At 34.2% G+C, this 17,787-nt stretch overlaps 1 protein-coding gene across 4 annotated transcripts; it reads right to left on the bottom strand.

Annotated features, from left to right (window-relative positions):
* Window positions 1–313: 313 nt before the first annotated feature.
* On the bottom strand, window positions 314–10,416 carry LOC110884134 (mRNA-capping enzyme). Of its 4 annotated transcripts, XM_022131812.2 has the most exons (19): window positions 10,270–10,338; window positions 9,383–9,470; window positions 8,615–8,793; window positions 7,854–7,986; window positions 7,409–7,560; window positions 6,489–6,572; window positions 6,330–6,392; window positions 6,085–6,216; window positions 5,813–5,986; window positions 4,734–4,853; window positions 4,011–4,060; window positions 3,737–3,899; window positions 3,212–3,349; window positions 2,836–2,970; window positions 2,640–2,738; window positions 2,427–2,516; window positions 2,249–2,333; window positions 1,446–1,579; window positions 316–719 (listed from the first exon to the last, which is right to left on the bottom strand). In XM_022131812.2, exons 3-19 carry the CDS (start codon window positions 8,729–8,731, stop codon window positions 582–584), a joined length of 2,007 nt encoding a protein of 668 aa, XP_021987504.1. In that variant the 5' UTR covers window positions 8,732–8,793; window positions 9,383–9,470; window positions 10,270–10,338; the 3' UTR covers window positions 316–581. The 4 variants fall into 4 exon arrangements, 3 of the variants coding, with proteins under 3 accessions (XP_021987502.1, XP_021987504.1, XP_021987503.1); XR_002560955.2 differs by lacking the exon at window positions 9,383–9,470 and having other exon boundaries at window positions 314–719; window positions 2,414–2,516; window positions 10,270–10,416; XM_022131810.2 differs by lacking the exon at window positions 9,383–9,470 and having other exon boundaries at window positions 314–719; window positions 10,270–10,416.
* Between the last annotated feature and the right edge of the window lie 7,371 nt (window positions 10,417–17,787).

Below are 17,787 nucleotides of genomic sequence, written 5' to 3'. Positions count from 1 at the left end.
AAAGGAAAATAATGTTTGTAAATTACAAAACAAACACTGAATGCAAGAGATGATCAACATTGACTGAAGTTGCGTTTAAATGTTCAAGTATGCCACCAACATTGGGCATTTAATTAGTATAGTTGCTTTCACATAGAAACAAATGAATCTCAGTCTTGTTGCAAATTGATAGATGACCAAGATTTCTTATGAATACATTCTAAAATACAACTTTCAATACGTAAATCAGGTAACGCGTTATTAAAAAAAAAATAAAAAAAAATAAAAAAATTGAAAATCCATGACAACCCTAATATTGATCTACTATTTTGACTATCATCAAAAGACAACTGATGCATCCTATTTATGCAGTTTTATGTTCTTTAGTGTCCAAATCCAATACCAGAACCAAAAATTTGAACCACCTATAAAAACTACATTTTCCAAACCATATAACCTATGCCTACCAGAAGAATCAATAAATCAGTAATCATAATGCTACAATACACGAATGACCATGGAGATCCATCCAAGTGTTGTATACCGTCGCCTCTCTGTATTATATTGTTACATGTATGATTTGAGAGAGACTCGTTATTTCATTATTTGCGCCTTCCGTTCTTCTCAAAGGCTTTTTTATCATTGCTTATTCTGTCGGCATACATAGGAAGACGAACAATATCATTGATCTCATTCAATACAACTTCTTCCGTGATATTATCCTTGATGCTCCTCATAACCTATATCGTGAAATTGAAAAGAGTTGGTCAACAAGAACATTATAGCGTATCCTAGAGGTGGCAAAATGGGTCAAAACGGATTATTTCTTTTGCAGGTCGGGTCAACACAAATCACTCTTTATCCTTGATTTCTAGATTTTTAATTAGTGCGTCAAATACAATTACAAATACTACATAATTTAGAAAAAAAATCAAATATTTTCTGAGTTTAGCGACCAATTTTAAATAGTACGTAGAATAGAAACCAACTTACATTTTGTTAGCGATTTTAATAACCAACTTTTTTGTCTATTTTTGTTTATTTTTCTAAAATCGCTAACATCACGTCTTTTTTTGTCAATTTTAGTGTAAATGTACATGCCATGTGGCATATAACGTAACATTTAATACTTGTTAATTTTAAACTAAATTTAAGTGAAACCGTTTTTCTTTCAAACTCGAGCATATATACTTTTTTAACATTTGTTCATGTAAGCATTTTTCACATATGTGGTATGTTACCTCATGGCTTGCATGACATTACCGGTGTCTTATCAACAATTTAGAGGTAAAATCCGTTAAAAATGAAGTGTCATATTCCTTTCTGTTTGTGTAGTTTGACTCTAAAAATATACCACGAGCAAATTTCAACCCGTTTGACCCATTTCCTTCAACACAACCTCTTTATTTTAACTGTAATTGTCAGCTATAATTGTTTTCTAGGATGGTTATAGAAAGGATGTAGACCTTTTTGAAGGTTATAAATTCATTCGGTGTTGACTTGTCGGGCCGCATTCGCATAAAGACCCAAACATCTTCCTCAGAATCCCATGAACATTCTATTATCTTTCCTGATAATGAATATATATCTACTGTTGGATCTGCAAAATCATACTCAAGTGATCAAGATGATGTAATTAAATGTATATATAAATAAAATGGCCATAGATTGTTTTTCAGATATTTTTTTCGATTTGGATATTTGGGTCTCATTTTCACATAAAAAAAAAAAAAAAAAAAAAAAAAAAAAAAACAGGGTAGTTGCACGGTACCCCTGACCGCGGAAGGGATCTCCCTTCCCAGTTCACCACCCGACAAGGATCCCTGGCGGCAAATACCCATAGCCATCAAAGAGGGGTAAGAAACATGTTTCGAACCCGAGACCTCGAGTGTCCTCATTTTCACATAAGGTTGCAACATAAAATGTTTTTTATATAGGGATAAGTGTTTTAAATTTTATTAAAAAAAATATACTATTTCAACTATAATATAATATTTTGAATAAAATTGTTGAGAAGGTTTAATGTATCAAAAACACTTTGGGTGACTTTCATCCCGTTTGACCTGCTTCCTTTTTAGCTATAAATATTTTACCTTTTGACCCGTTAAAGATAAAAAAACATAACCCAAATCGACTCATTCATAAATAAATGGTCAGACTCGTGTGTCATTATTTAAAAAAAAAAAAAAAAAAAAAAAAAAACTTTAGTTTAGCTATTCAAATATATTTCAAGAGCTAATGAAAGAAATCAAATAAATAGAAAACTAACCTCTAAAAACAACTCGACTTCCATCCATTGGCTTCTTTCTCCCACGCTCATTTATAAAAAGCATAGGACGATTATTGTTTCCCACCTATCAAGACATACACTCGCTTAGATAAAAAAAATGAAAAATTGTTCTTGTAAAAACTCTAAAGAAGAACACAAACACACATCTTTTTACAACCTCCAAGAGAAAATCAACAGAGTTCATTTCAGGATACTTCCACTTCAAAAGACCTTCATGTGTGTGAGGCACATATGGATCGTCCCAACCCTAGCAGTCAAATAGCGTCAGTTTTTGGATATGTGTTATGAAAGTGATTATGTAGAATTAGATGATTCGGACATACAAACTGATTATCAATACATTCAAAACATAAAAAAAACTGATAATCACCTGGAAAATGAGACCATCTGATTCATGAGGAAGGCTTGGAATGAACACTTTAAGAAGCTTAGATACAGCAGAGAGTAGATAGAATTCTTTCCTTCTCACCTAAATTAATTTAAGTTGTTAACAAATGCATCTTTAACACAAATAAAAATATTAATAATATCGAGATGTAACGGTAGATAATGACCATATTACACACCCTAAATAGTTCCAAATCATATCTGTAGTACGGAGTTTTTCCACTTTTGATCATTTTGATCAAATGGTCTCGTTCAGTGTTCCTAGGTTTAATAACTTCATTCTCAAGTATCTTCCACCTGTCACTAAAAGGGTGCTGAAATGACATTGAAAATTCTTTGAGCTTCGTGTAGAGTAAGTATCTTAGTAAAATAATTGGAAAAACCGAAGGGATTAACTGCACGACACATATACAATTCACCATAGATATTTATACAAACGTCACGCATGGAAGACACTATGGATCTAATCATAAAAACTTTTGTAACATTACACAACTTAGTCAATAAGTCAAAGCATATAAAAAGGCGAATTAAGAGAAAAGGGGTTGTACTTACATCTACAAGTGATGTTTTGTTGATTGCTATAAGATCATAAATGAGGTATCTCCTTTCCTGCTTGTGTGTGCTAGGATCAGTATCAACTATCATTTCTCCGTCAAGTAAAGTATAATTATGAGTGTTTCCAGCTGCACCCTAACAAAAAAAAAAAAAAAAAAAAAAAAAACATGTCAGTAAATAAAAGTAAACCGGAAGAACAACATTACAGATACCGAAAACTTACGTACCCCATTACTAAAAGTGACAATTTTGTCAATTTAAGTTATAATTCATTGATAACTGATAAACCTAAATATATACCTAAAGTCCTAAATAAGAAACAAGTTAAATGCTTTAAAAGTCATGCCAAATATAAAGTGTTTCAACCTTTTAAATATTATTAAATGGAAATGATTTTTACACCACTAAATGCGTTACTTCTCGCGCCAAGTACAAGATCAAAAGCACATGGTACAACACATAAACAATAACTTTAGTGGTGTATAAATCAATTCCCTATTTTAAGAGCATGCAGCATGCTACCTCATTAACGTTTCCGCATGGAAACCGCAACTGAACACTTCGGAAATTGAAATTTCTATCGATTAAATAACATCCATTCCAAGTTATTAACATCATGTATCGTGTCCCGTCGGCTTTCCATGTGGCATAATAGTACCGCTGTCTCAAAAGCTGTAAGTTGTCCCTGCATTAGAACACAATTGACAGCATAAGAACCTTAAAGTATTTATCTGTATTTCCAAAATAAGATGGTGTTCCTTTATGCAGGCTCTAAATTTTGAATATAAAACCGCACCTGCTAAGAGAAACGGGATGTGATCCCGGAAATCGTGGCTTTCCTCTTCCCTGGGGTTTAGAAAAAAACGAGCGTAAATATTATATATTATATCTACATGTATAATAAATTCCAAAACAACGAGAAACTCCCATGAAGAACTAGTAGCCTAGTATCTTTATCATTAATATTTCTTACTAAAATCTATGCACAGATGATATCGGTCAAAGGCCGATATTTGAGATATAGGTTATCGCGGTGGGATATCGGTAATTTTAATATCATACAGAATTTATATATATAGCAATTTAGCACTAACAATTCAGTATACTCTCCTACCATTAACAAATTAACCTTTTGCAACTTGCTAAACTCTTAACAATTGTAGCAAGTGGGAATTGATTAAGACTTAAAACACTAACAATTAACAACTAAGACTTAAAACACTACTAGCAGCAATAAGAAGAAAGACGAATGGTAGAACTAAGAAGAAAGGTGATATATCGGTCAACCCCGTCGATAATATCGGTGCCGATATTCTGATCGATATTTGACACGATAACCGATGTTAACTGCATAGACTAAAATGCATATTATATTCTTGCTTATCTGGTATTCTGAACAGCATGCCTATTTCATTATGTAACAAGTTAAATAAGTAGAAATTGCAAAACAAAACAAAAATAAAATAAAATGAGATACAAAGTTCAAACGCATATAATTTAAGTGTCGCAAGATACTTACCCGGTTATTCAACTTAAGAACTTGATTACAAAATTGCCTCATTGGTTCTATCTGGTTAAATGGCACCGCATCTCCCAATATATCATCGTTTGTCATCTGGCTTGCTTGCACGTCATTATCCTGCAAACTCTTATAAGATCAAGTACAGTTTTGACCAATTTACTTCTGATATAAGTTAATTCAGGAAATGTTATATGTCAAACAGAACAAACGCGTAAAAATAAAAGAAAAAAAAGGTCAAACAACACGAGCGTCGCCAAAGTTCATTTTAAACCTCCTAACACATGTTATTACAAAATTTAGATTATAAATATAACTTTTAATAAAGATTTCCATTTAATGCAACGTGTCATTTTTTCATTTAGTTTGTCAATAATATTAATATCTATTTAATCTAATATCTAATATTAATAATTAATTATATATAGTAACATATAAATCCTTATTAATATAGTATTAACAATAATATCTAATATAATTAATATACTTGTACCTCTTTTTTATCTTTTTTATAAATCTTTTATTTATATGACATGCCAGTATACCAAATACATCCACCAAACATGTAATTTTGTCACATTATTTAAAAGAAATATACATTATTATTACTAACTAGGTTATAGACCGTGTATTACACGAATATATATAACTACTTAATAATGTTATTGGAATCCTTTAATAGAAGTTAGATTATTAATATGTAATTTAGTATAATATCTAATATTATTAATTAAGTATATATAGCAATAAATATATTCTTCTTATTATTATAATAATAGATTATTCCAAATAACGTTACATGTTACTATAATCACTCTCCCACATTTATTTTTTACACTAAATTATAATTTAAATATTACTTTTTAATTCCTACAATATAGGAATATACATGTTAAATCTTAATATAATGTCTATCTCTATCTCCTCTCTATCATACAACCCCGGGTAATACTACACGGGTTTATAATCTAGTGAAATAATAAAACATGCCCTCAAACCAAACATCCTGGATCATTCATGTTCCCTGATGGCCAACCCCTCAATCCAAATACACCGATAATGTGATATGAATTACATACCTGCAAACTAGCAGTTGCATCGTCATCATCCCGATCAGGTGACCTCTTCCATTCCGGGGTTTGCGGGCAAACAAAATTTTCAGGCATTTGTTCACCAAAGAGATTGTATAAATCATCGATATAATCTTGCTTGTAGATCCCTGGAGGACGTGCTTCAGAAAATATCTGTATCGCCTGCATAAGTCCCAAACATACATAAATTCAGATTTTAATTGGTCATGTAGTTTGTAGTCCGACCAAACAAAAAGCATTCTTTGACTAGTCAAACTTACTTCTGTGACAGAAACCGATTCCGACCGCATGAGAAAATTAACGATCATATAACCTGTCCGATTATAACCATGTGTACAATGGACAAGAACATACTTATTTGATTGAGCATGTTGGGAGCTGAAACGGGACACCTATTAAACATAAATGCAAATATTAGTAACATCTCATTTTCATTAATACTATATAAGAAGACATGAATCAGTCCAATCATATAGACGAGAACGGTGATACAATGAAAGCCTACCTCCTGAAGAAATTTTTCTACAGACTCATTATCAGGCACTGCATCCCTTCCTGCACACCTGATCTGCATTTAAAGGGGTGAAAGAAAATGATTTAACTTACTTAGTCGACAGCTAATCAACTATAACATGGACCGAAACGTAGTTTTTGATGATCTAACCTTCAAATATTTAATACCTTCTCTTGTCCAGTCTGACTCGCGATAGTACCGATTGGTATTTGTTAGATCTATTACTAAACCTAGCTGGAAAAAGGATGATATGATCATATCGTTAGAATGCCATTTTCGACTCCATTGTCCTAAAAAAACTGACAACTCCATTGTCCTAAAAAAAAACAGAAAAGGAAATGCTAAAGAAAAAACTAGAGGTGGAAGAACGAAACGAGTTGGGTCAGGGTGGGCGCAAACCAACAAAGACCTTTTTTTTTTATTTTTAGAGTAAAATGCCATTTTCGTCCTAGGGGTTTGGCCAGATTTGCGACTTTCGTCCAAAGGTTTGTTTTTTCGCATCTGGATCCAAAAGGTTTGAACTCTTGCCATTTTCATCTAGCTCGTAAACTCCATCCATTTTTCTCCGTTAAGCCAGGGGTATTTCCGTCTTTTTACATAAAGTGAAAAAGATCGAATTGCCCTTTAAGTTAACCAAAAAAGACGTAAATACCCCTGACTTAACGGAGAAAAATAGATGGAGTTAACGAGGTGGATGAAAATGGCAAGATTTCAAACCTTTTGGATCCAGATGCAGAAAAACACAACTTTGGGCAAAAGTCGCAAAACTGAGCAAACCTCAGGGACGAAAATGGCATTTTACTCTTATTTTTTAATAAATAATGTGCTAACTGCTAACTATTACAACAAAAGACTATACTATTACAAGAATGATAATATAACCTTTTCTAGTAAACCAAGTTAAGAATTTTTTATGCATATGAATTCAGTTCAGATGAATTGACCCGTTCCATTTCTTATTATATCCTTTTAACCTACGCATTTTTCCTGTTAGTTATAAAAGGGTTGAAATTGCCACCTCTAGGAAAAACTATTGTACTCTAGGTCACCATCAAGAAAAATATACTTACTTCTCTTCCTAAACTTCTTTGGTGACGAATTGCTTGTTGAGGAGAATATCTTTTATTATAAGGAATCTTGTCATTAAAAGACTCTCCAAGAGGGACTTTTGAAGGGATAATAAAATCGACTGCATCCCCATATGGAGGGCAGTCCAACCATCCTACAGGGCAGAACAATATTATTACATGATATAGAAAGAATATTATTTTTTTTTTCTTTTTTTCAATATAAAAAAACATTAGCAACAAAAAGATAGAGACGTAGATATTTAAAAACACATATACTCAGGGGTGAAGTATAGAAGGGGCGGGGAGGGGCGCCCAACCCCCCGAACTTTTCGCTCAGTAGTGTTATAGATGTAGTTTTCGTATAGAAATTTTTGAGTATATACGTTTTCGCCCCCCCCCCCCCCCCCGGTCATTTGGGTCAAGCTCCGCCACTGCATATACTTACCTGGAGGAAGGCTATTTCGGTCAAAGGATCCGTTGTTTTTATCCCGGAATCCCTGGCTACGCTTAGATGGCTCAGACATATGCATGGGGTCCACGTCCACATATCTTCTTTTTGATCCCTTATTTCCTCTTTCCTGTTGTTACAGAACATAGTTCAGCTGTTGAAGCTCTAATACTTGGTTTCAATATTTGTTACGTACACACACAAAATAGGTTATGGTTGAGCACGTGAACAGTTGCCAATGTATACAAATCCGGTATATGCAAATAAAGAGCATTAAAAAAATACCCCAATATACAACTTTTCATTTCAAAACCAAGAATAATTGATCTTATAACTTCTCGACGTAAAGTCCCTGATATCAAGATCTGAAATTACGGAAAAGAAACTAACAATACAATTATAATAGCAGCAAGCCTTGAGACTGCATGAACAGGCAAACTTTATAATATAGATACACTATGAAAGATATCAAACAAAATGAAATAAGTAACAGGCTTCTATAACTATATGTTGCACACCATAAGAGCTCTAAGCCTTATCACATTCAGATAAGACAACATAAAAATTTTTATTTTCCGTCCCATGACTAGATATTAACCTGATTAGATGATAGAAAACTAGCATAAAAGAATTGTCTGGATTTATTCAAGCAACACTTCATATAGAGTGAAACAAGGTATTCAAGCAACGCTACATATAACCAGATAAACGTCCTATACAAATATGCATATACAAAGTACAGAATTAAAGATTTATACTTGTTCCATGGTCTCGAAGCTCGACACTCTCTCTCTTCCAGTTAACTGATATTTCACATTGTTATCCCCACGTATCGAGTCATCTTCTTCTGGTAAAGGCGAGGAATTCAAGTCCATGAGTTGAATCTCCACATTAACAGAAAGATTTGATGAATCTGGATCCAATTACCCAGAAAACGCTGAAATTCAAAACACCAAAAACTCAATCACCATAACATATCAAATTACCAATCATAATAATTTATAACCACTAAAATGGTCTTGATGTAAAACTATGTTAATTCCATGAAACCACAAACACAGTTATTACTAAACTAAAACAGTCGTGTTGATCTTGGAAGTCGTAACGAAGGTTATTAGCTAACATTGAATCTGACAATACTGGGATGCCTAAGTGATCTGTGGTTAATAATTTCCCTTCGTACATTCTCGTCTATCTATCAAATTTATGGTAATGGAGCGTGCAACAGTTAGAAAGACAAGATAAGCTAGTGCAAGACCGACCAATAATCTCATATTCAATCTCAAGTGTAAAAGGCAAGACACCATTGTCATAATCATCCACGATAATCTATATACATGAATACAAACAAGTTAAAACCATTTAGTCCTCAGTTAAATCAGCTTTAATGGGGTGTTTGAAATTGCTTATTTAACAGCTTATTAACGTATACTCGTTGTGGCGTCTTATAAAAGCAGAATCGAACTCTAGAAACAGTTACACTGAATTCAACTGTAATGATCAAGAATAAATCAAAAAACAGACACCTGGAAAATGTTTACAGAACTGATTAGATTGCTATTACAAGATCGGATTCTGGTGCGGTTTTCATCTTCGAATCACACGATCTGATTGCTGTTACAGCTCAATGAAGCAGTTTGATTAAGTTCAATTCAAAAACTTCAGTTATATTCAATAATAAACAAAAAAAAAACGACACATGCTTGAAAAATGTTTACAGAACTGAACTCCAAGAATCTCAAAAAAAAAAAAAACCAAACTAGTTTGCAATTAATTATGGTTCAGACCTCTTACTGATTCAGCACTTAACCATTCAGATGTTGCCCAACAGCCCCTAAGGGGCTATTTGTTTACCTCTTAACGAGGCTCTTAATGGTTTAGACCTCTTACTTACTAGTTAATGTTGTTTGTTTCACGAGCAGATGTCTGAATGGTTCAGACATTTGCCTCTGAATAGTTAAGCATTATAAAGAGTCTGAATGGTTAAGACCTCTAATCTGAATTGGTCAGACATTTGACTCTGAACGGTTAGCATCACATTTGTGAATACTTAATAACTTAAACCAAAATACGATACGATACAATACAATACATTCGAATCGGCTAAAAATCTGTGCATCAAAGAATTCCAAATTTACTTTTCTAATCATGATGAACAGGCCACATATCCAGATTCCAAAACAATCTAACTGCTAACAAGTTTATAGTTAAAATAATCAATTAAACCTTTTACTCTCCAACAAATACGAGATTTCTGATGACAATATACATGAATTGTTCAATTTGCAACAGTAAAATCGAGATTTGAATCGAATAAGAACAAAATAACGGTAGGTTTATGTGAATTGAAAGCAATTGAGTAGTAAGATCGATTAAAGTAACGATGAGAGGAGATTGAATGAGAGGAGCAAACCGTGAAATTTGGATTTTGGATTTGGGAATCAGAGGAATGTTTTGTTTTTTTTTTAGGGTTTTTGCCCGCCAGGCGATGGTAATATAGGGGGGCGAAAACGTACAAACGGGCAATTGAAAACCGCCTATGTACTTGAGCCACGCAGGCGGTTCATGGAAACGTCGTCGTTTCTCCGCGTTACTTACTTTGTGTTTGACTCAACTGAACCGGTTGTTGTTGATGATTGATTACAACCCTCAAACCCGGGTCAATCTAACAATTTTTAAGGACTTTAATTAATAATAAAAGTGTATTTGATCTCGGGTTTATATCATGAAAACAATCTCGTGCAGGACGCAAAGAAACGATAGGTATATCGTGCATATGTTGGCTTGTCATCCAGTGGCGCATCTAAAAAATTCTTATAGGATCAACATTTAAAAAAAAAAGAATAACGAAATTGAAAAAACATTAATTTTTCAAAAATTTACACTGTCGTCGGAGCGTCAAGGACTCAAGGGGTAACGGGAGCTACCCTAGTTTATTAGCTATATCCACCCCTGCTGCCACCTCTACTATCACCCCTAGATTCACTTCTTACATGCGGGAACCTTGTGTACTGAGTTTGTCCTTTTTACTTAATATGTAACCCGAGTTGCATGTTATATCGTATAATATTGTTTTATTAATGTTACCATTAAGCATTATTTCTTTATTTGTTAATCGTAATAATCATTGATTAAAGAATGATTTTAACCGGTTTTGGATAGCGTTTACGTCACAGATAATATAAGGATGATAAAAATGATGTATGTAATGTTATATGCATTAATTCAATATTGTATGTGATGTATTTTTGAAAAAAGATCCATAACTCAAATAGCAAAAATGGTTATATCTCCACACAAGTAGGATAATAACGATTGCTAAACTCAAGCTTTATAATCTTAAAACTTTAGATTAAGTTGGAGTTCCACTCAATAGTCTAGACATTTTTTTATAACAAATGCTCTAGCTGAGCCCAAGGACTATCGAAAACCGGCTTGCGCTTTATTCTTATGAAATCATTTTAAATGATACATCTATATTTGTTAATTATATTTGTTAATTAGAGAACTGAATGAATAGTGTTTATTATGATGTCTTCGTCTTATTGGATTTTTTGGACGGTGGGCTCAATGTATGACGTGTCATCTTACCGTTTTTCCCTGACTTATTTTCTAATCTATCATCACACTTTCTTTTTACAGAAACATAGAAAGTAAGGGTATCCGGGGCACAAAGCAGAGAGTGGTGCGGTGACCCTATCCACCGATCGGGAACACCGCCGCCATCAAGGCGAGGACCCGATTCGGGGAAGGGAATCGGGGGGAGTCACCGCGTTGAATGGGCACAATTTTTGAGGAACGGTCATTTTAACGGTCGAATTTTTTAAAAAAAAAAATCACTTTTTAAACATATATAAATAACCACACCATTCACTCATTTTTTATACTCTCAAACCACACCAATTTCACACATTTTTTATATTCTCAAACCACACCCACTTCACTCATTTTTTATACTCTCAAACCACACCCACTTCAAACCGAGCAATGGAGAACCAACCCCGCGGGGCCAAGAAAAAAACTAAGGGACGGGGCTCACAACCGTCTCGTGGTGGTTCGAGCGGTGCAAGTGCACAACCACAACCCCCTTTCGGATACACTTCACAACCCCCGTTTTTTTCCAACAACCTTCACACCCCTCCTTTTACAACACCCAACCACCCAACCTTCAAGCCAATTTAGGCTATTTTCAAAATTTGTTATCAATGGACGCTCCTCCTCAATCCCCCGCCTTCGACCCATATGGTTTTCGTTCCCCACAAGTTCCATCTACACGAAGAAATGTCGAACGTCCTCTACCTATTTACGACGACGAGGACGATGAGGTAGTGCCCGAAACTCAAAATTTAGGCGACGAGGACGATGAATATAATGTGGATGAAGACGCGGGCAACGAAGAAGATGACGCTCGGGATAAAAAGGGAAAAACGGTGAGCGAAAAATGGACAAAGGTCCAAGAAGAGGCGTTGGCGAAGGCGTGGGTACATTGCTCTACCAACAAAAAGAAGGGCAATCAACAAAACCGCGATAGTTTTTAGCGTAAGATTTTAGATCATTTTAACGCCACCGTCGGTGGAAGTAACCGGACCGTGCATCAAGTACGGTCTAAATGGAACCCGATGCTGACGAAAATAAACTTTTTCAACGGCCTATACCAACAAGCGGTAAAAATTATATTTTTTAACATTGTATATTTTTTAATTTTCTTTACTAAGTTTATATTTTTTTAACACTTATTATTTTATAATATGTAGGATCGCACACGAGGAAGCTGATGTAAGGATCTCGACGTGATAAAGTCGCTTTAAAAGAATTTAAAGAGAGATTTCCGAACGGTTTTCAACATGTCGAGGCGTGGGAGGTCGTTCGAAAACACGACAAATGGGCCCAAGTCCCATTGTTGGGTGAGGAAGGGGAAGGTTCGGCACAAAAAAGAAAGCCCGTTGACGTGGACACTTCGATACCCGATATGAACGAAGACCCCTCGCCACAAAGAACACAATGGCGAGACAAGCGTCAAGCGACATCGTCCGAGGGAAGCTCGGCCGAGTTGGTGGCACAATTCAAAGAGTACACCCCCATGAAAGAAGCGAAGCACGCGATGGAATTGGAGGCGATCGAATTGAGGAAGAAAAGAGAGTCGGAGGCTCGCGAGCTCATATCGGAACAACGCGAGACGATGAAAAACTACAATTACGATCGAGATATAAAAACATTCCTCAAGCCGCACGACGATGCTCCGCCAAATATGTTGCCGTTCATCCTCGCCCGAAAGCGCGACATCGCTAACAAGTACGGGTGGCCATGCGATTTCTAAAATTTTTATTTTCTAGTTTTAATGTAATTTTTATTTTCTAGTTTGAACGTAATTTTAATTTTCTAGTTTGAATTTAATTTTTATTTTTATTTTCTACTTTGAAATGTCTTTTGTTAAATTTTATTTAATTTTTATTAATATTTTTTTATAAACATGCATAATTACAACAAATAAAAAAACAAAAAAAAATAAAAAACCAAGTCACCTAAGAGGGGAGTGCCGCCATCAATTTAGGGTGTTAGGGAAGTTTAAGAGGGGAGTTGACGTGACACACGAGGATTGGTTATGCGTAAGAGAGGGGACTCCCCTCTTAGGGGAGTGCCCCTCTCACCCTAAGAGAGAGAGTGCACGTTTATTTAAAAACTAAATGTAAAAATTCAGTTAGGTATATAAGGGTGAGAGGGGCACTCCCCTCTTAGGGGAGTCCCCTCTCTTACACACACCCAATCAGGTTATGCTACGTCAACTCCCATCACACCTTCAATTTGATGGCGGCACTCCTCTCTTAGGGGACTTGTTTTTTTATTCAAAAAGAAAAAAAATAATAATAATTTGATTGGTGGGAATGAATGGACCCCACATGCAAACTCCCTCTCTCTCTCTCTTCATTCTTCATCGGTGAACCCTCCCCGATTTGCCTCACCGCAGGGATGGCGGCGGTGTTCCCGCTCGGGGACTTGGGTCACCGCCCCACTCCCCGCATGATGCCCCGTATACCCTAAGGTTGTCCGTAATTGTTTCTAATTTCATTGTCAAGTCATAAAAGTGTGTGATGTCAATAACACTTTACCATGTCACTTTTTCACTTACTTTCATTGCACATTATAATGATAATCATTTTTTAATCTTGTTTAAAACTTGTTACTGATATTTATAAAACTAAACATTTAAAATTAAAGAGTGCATCTAAATTTAAAGAAAATACAATTAAAAAGCATATATACACACACATAAAGTAATGAAAACATAATTAAACCCTAATAAAGCGTTACATAAATTAAAATTAACTAGTGGTTTTTCTCGCGTTACGCAACGGGAACTCAGATGGTATCGGTTGAGTTTGTTCCGATAACGACACTTGTTATAACAACTGAAAGAGGAAACTAAAAAAATCAAGTCATGATATGCCGAAAAGGATATTGACACGTGTTTTATATCAATCGAAAACCATAAAAAATATTGGTTTTGATACTGCCAATATTGGTACCGACGTTCGGTTGAAATCGGTTCGGTTCGTCACGTATCGATACTCGTATAATTTATGATTAAAAATGCGAACTTTTAATAATATTTATAGGCACTCGTATGGTTTGTGATAAAATAAATAAATTACTTTGCACTGTCGGTTTTCGTTCGATTCACAACGATAGCGACAAGATATCCATTTTTAGTAAAACTCAAATAAATATAATATTAAAACTTTGGATTTCTATTTATCCGGACATTCTTTTATATATAAATAAATGAAACAACTTTTCATTCTTAAAAAGTTAAGCTATCTCGATTTATCTAATCTATAAAAAATACATATATAACTAAATATCCCCATTCTCATTCCTAGTAACCATCTCAGTGCACTGAATACAATGTTTTAAAAACCAGTTTAAACCGACCGGTTAAACCGTATGTCGGATGTTTGGTCGGCACGAATCATACCGGTAAACTAAGGAAACATAAAAGAAGTTGTACCACCGGTAAATTGAGTTATATCGGTTTAAACTGGTATACCAGTACCGGTTCATACCGGGCCAAAGGTCAAAAGTTTAAACTTTTAAGTTTTAGGTGCCTAAAAAGGTGCCTATTTACCTTCTTAGTTAAAGTGTAAAACTTAGCGCCCACAATTAATAATCCACATCGATCAAACTTTTCCTTGCTCTAAGATAGAAAATCATTGGGTTTTTCAAATTAAGTTCTTCAACCGATCATCCAGGTTTACCTTCTTTTGACTTTTGTTCAATCATTCATGTTGTTAATTGTTATAGTGTTTGCTAATTCCTATATAATGGGTATTTAATCATGAACTTTTTGGATAATTTTTTTATTATGGTTCAACTTTCGGAATACTTTTTTATTATGGAATGATGTATTTTGGATTATTTTTTGAGTTGAAATTATATTTTAGGGATTTATAGAGTTAACTAGGCTATCACCCGGGAAAATCCCGGGCTAGGAAAATTTAATTTACAATAAACAAAAATACATAAATAACACTTTGAACCTCTAAAGTATCCTCTTTCCCTTCTCCATATGTATTGAAAGTTTCCAAGTAAAGCCAATTCCCTTTTAATCATAATGATATCTCTGTATAAGAATGTTTTCGAACCCCATACGCCTAAGAAGACACGCCATGGTGGATGAATAGCCAAAGGGACCTTGGAAGTCACATACTCTTTCTGCACAAAAAAAATAGACTTCTAAAGTCAACTTTAATTCTTTCCGATCTTATTTCATTGCAGGCCTTCACACATGACTCTCCTTTAGTAGGTGATATATCAACAACTATTCTAAAACTATCACAAAACGGCATATATCAACAGCTAATCAATCATTGATCATATTGGTTTTGCATATAAAGATTCCAAATACATGAGTAGGGTTATTCATTTTTATCCGAAACCCGACCCGAATCCGAAGCCACCAAAACCCGAATTAGACAGTACCCGAGAAACCCAAAAAACCCAAACCCAACCAACCTGGATCGTATATGGGTTGGTCATCGGGTCACTTTTTCCATGCGAAAACCCGACCCAAAAACCTCAAAACACGAAGCCTGAAAAAAAAACCCAAACATTTGTTGTCTTTTTTATAGATATGTTTTAGTTTAGAGTCTATGGTATTTGGAACATTAAGTTTTGAGACTTTTAGTTATCATATTGTCAAACGATGCTTGAATTTTAATGAAATTTTGTTAGTAGCAGTATGAATTTTGATATTTTGCTGCAAATATCAAAAAATATTATAGATATAATTATCTTCCTAACAAATTACATATTTAAAGGTTACTTAAATGTTAAAATGTGACGATAATTTAAATAATCATATAACTTAAATTAACCTGACTAACCCAATCAAACCTATCCTTTTCCTCTAAACCTGAGAAACTCGACTTATCTGAAACTTAATATGGTCGGGTTGTAAGTGAGTTTTTTAACGCTATTTCAAGATTTTCGAATAGACCCACGATCAAAATAAGTATTTGAAAGTACCTATACATATAATAAGTAACTAACCCACGTAAGATCTTATGTATTAGATAAATACAAATAAAAACTATTCAAATCATATCTCCTAACTACAATAAATATGATTATACTAAACCATAACTTTTATTCAATCAGAGAATGAAAAAACGTAAAGCTACTGTGAATTTAATTCTAGCCTTATGCACCCTGAACAAAAAGAATCAATCGTTCTTTCTTCTTATTGACCATCTTTTGATGTCATAATACTCATTCTTTCAACTTCTCAACCATTCGAAAAAGTCCACCAACTCTATTCTATTCAACTCTATTAAAGTTTAGTCATATTTGACAAACTAACTAAATAAGTTTGCACAACCGTCATTGACTACTTCAGCTACTTTGTAGTGGCATATATAGCGCCCCAACCAACACTGCCTCCAACCTACAAAAGAAAGAACACCAGCCGTTAGTTTGACCTTTTCTAGTCATTCTTTATTTGGGTCCATGTCAATGTGCACAAGAACGAGTGATCAGGTGCATATCATTCCACCATAAGCATAACCAACACTAATTCCAGTTAGTTATTTTTGAATTATTATTATTATTATTATTATTATTATTATTATTAATCATATTTTGTTTTTTCTCAATACTTTTTTCAATTTTTTTACAAATGTAATGTTTTATAAAATTCCGACTATATTGTTGTAACGTGACTATTTTTGTCTACGTCAAGTTGTAAATAGTAATGTAAAAGTGATCTAAGCACAAACGTACAAGTCAAAAGTTTCCTAGTGGTTTTTAAGTATACAATTACGTCGTTTATCGTTTTTGATATTTTAGTAATAAAGTATGGTTATAAAATTTCGAAAGTACTATTGTGACGGGCTTATTTTTATTTACTATGATTCGATAAAAGTTTTATCCGAAAGGGTCAGATGCATGTGATTTTTTTCTTTACCGTGAGGACATAATCAATACCGTATGAACATCAGTATCGGTATCATATTCGTTTTATGGTTTTCTCGACATGTCGTTGAATACAAAGTTGCATGCACAGTTGAATGTTTTTTTTCGTACTGTAAGCTATAGTTAGTACGGGTACAGTAAGGGTACGTGATGAACCGATTCCATTGTTGTATCTAGTTCTGTATCATACCGAGCCGAGCCAACCCGAACCGAACAGATACTGACCCAAAACCCGTTGCAGAGTGCGGGTACTCCCACAAATTGCAATAAAAGTTAAAACGTATCGGCTTCTATATACCATCTTTTAGCATTTTTTACTACATTCCTTAAAGATTTGAGACTCGGATTTCTTGCACTTTTATGATTTATCACAATGCAATAGATCTGCCTGTGAGTTTGACTTTTGAAAGTCAAAAACAAAACTGATGGAAAACATACACCAAACAAAAATTATGGAATGCTA

The sequence above is a fragment of the Helianthus annuus genome, chromosome 10, assembly GCF_002127325.2.
Source record: "Helianthus annuus cultivar XRQ/B chromosome 10, HanXRQr2.0-SUNRISE, whole genome shotgun sequence".
Lineage (NCBI taxonomy): Eukaryota > Viridiplantae > Streptophyta > Magnoliopsida > Asterales > Asteraceae > Helianthus > Helianthus annuus.
The sequence above is the reverse complement of the archived record's forward strand: the minus strand, read 5'-3'. Positions and strand labels throughout refer to the sequence as shown.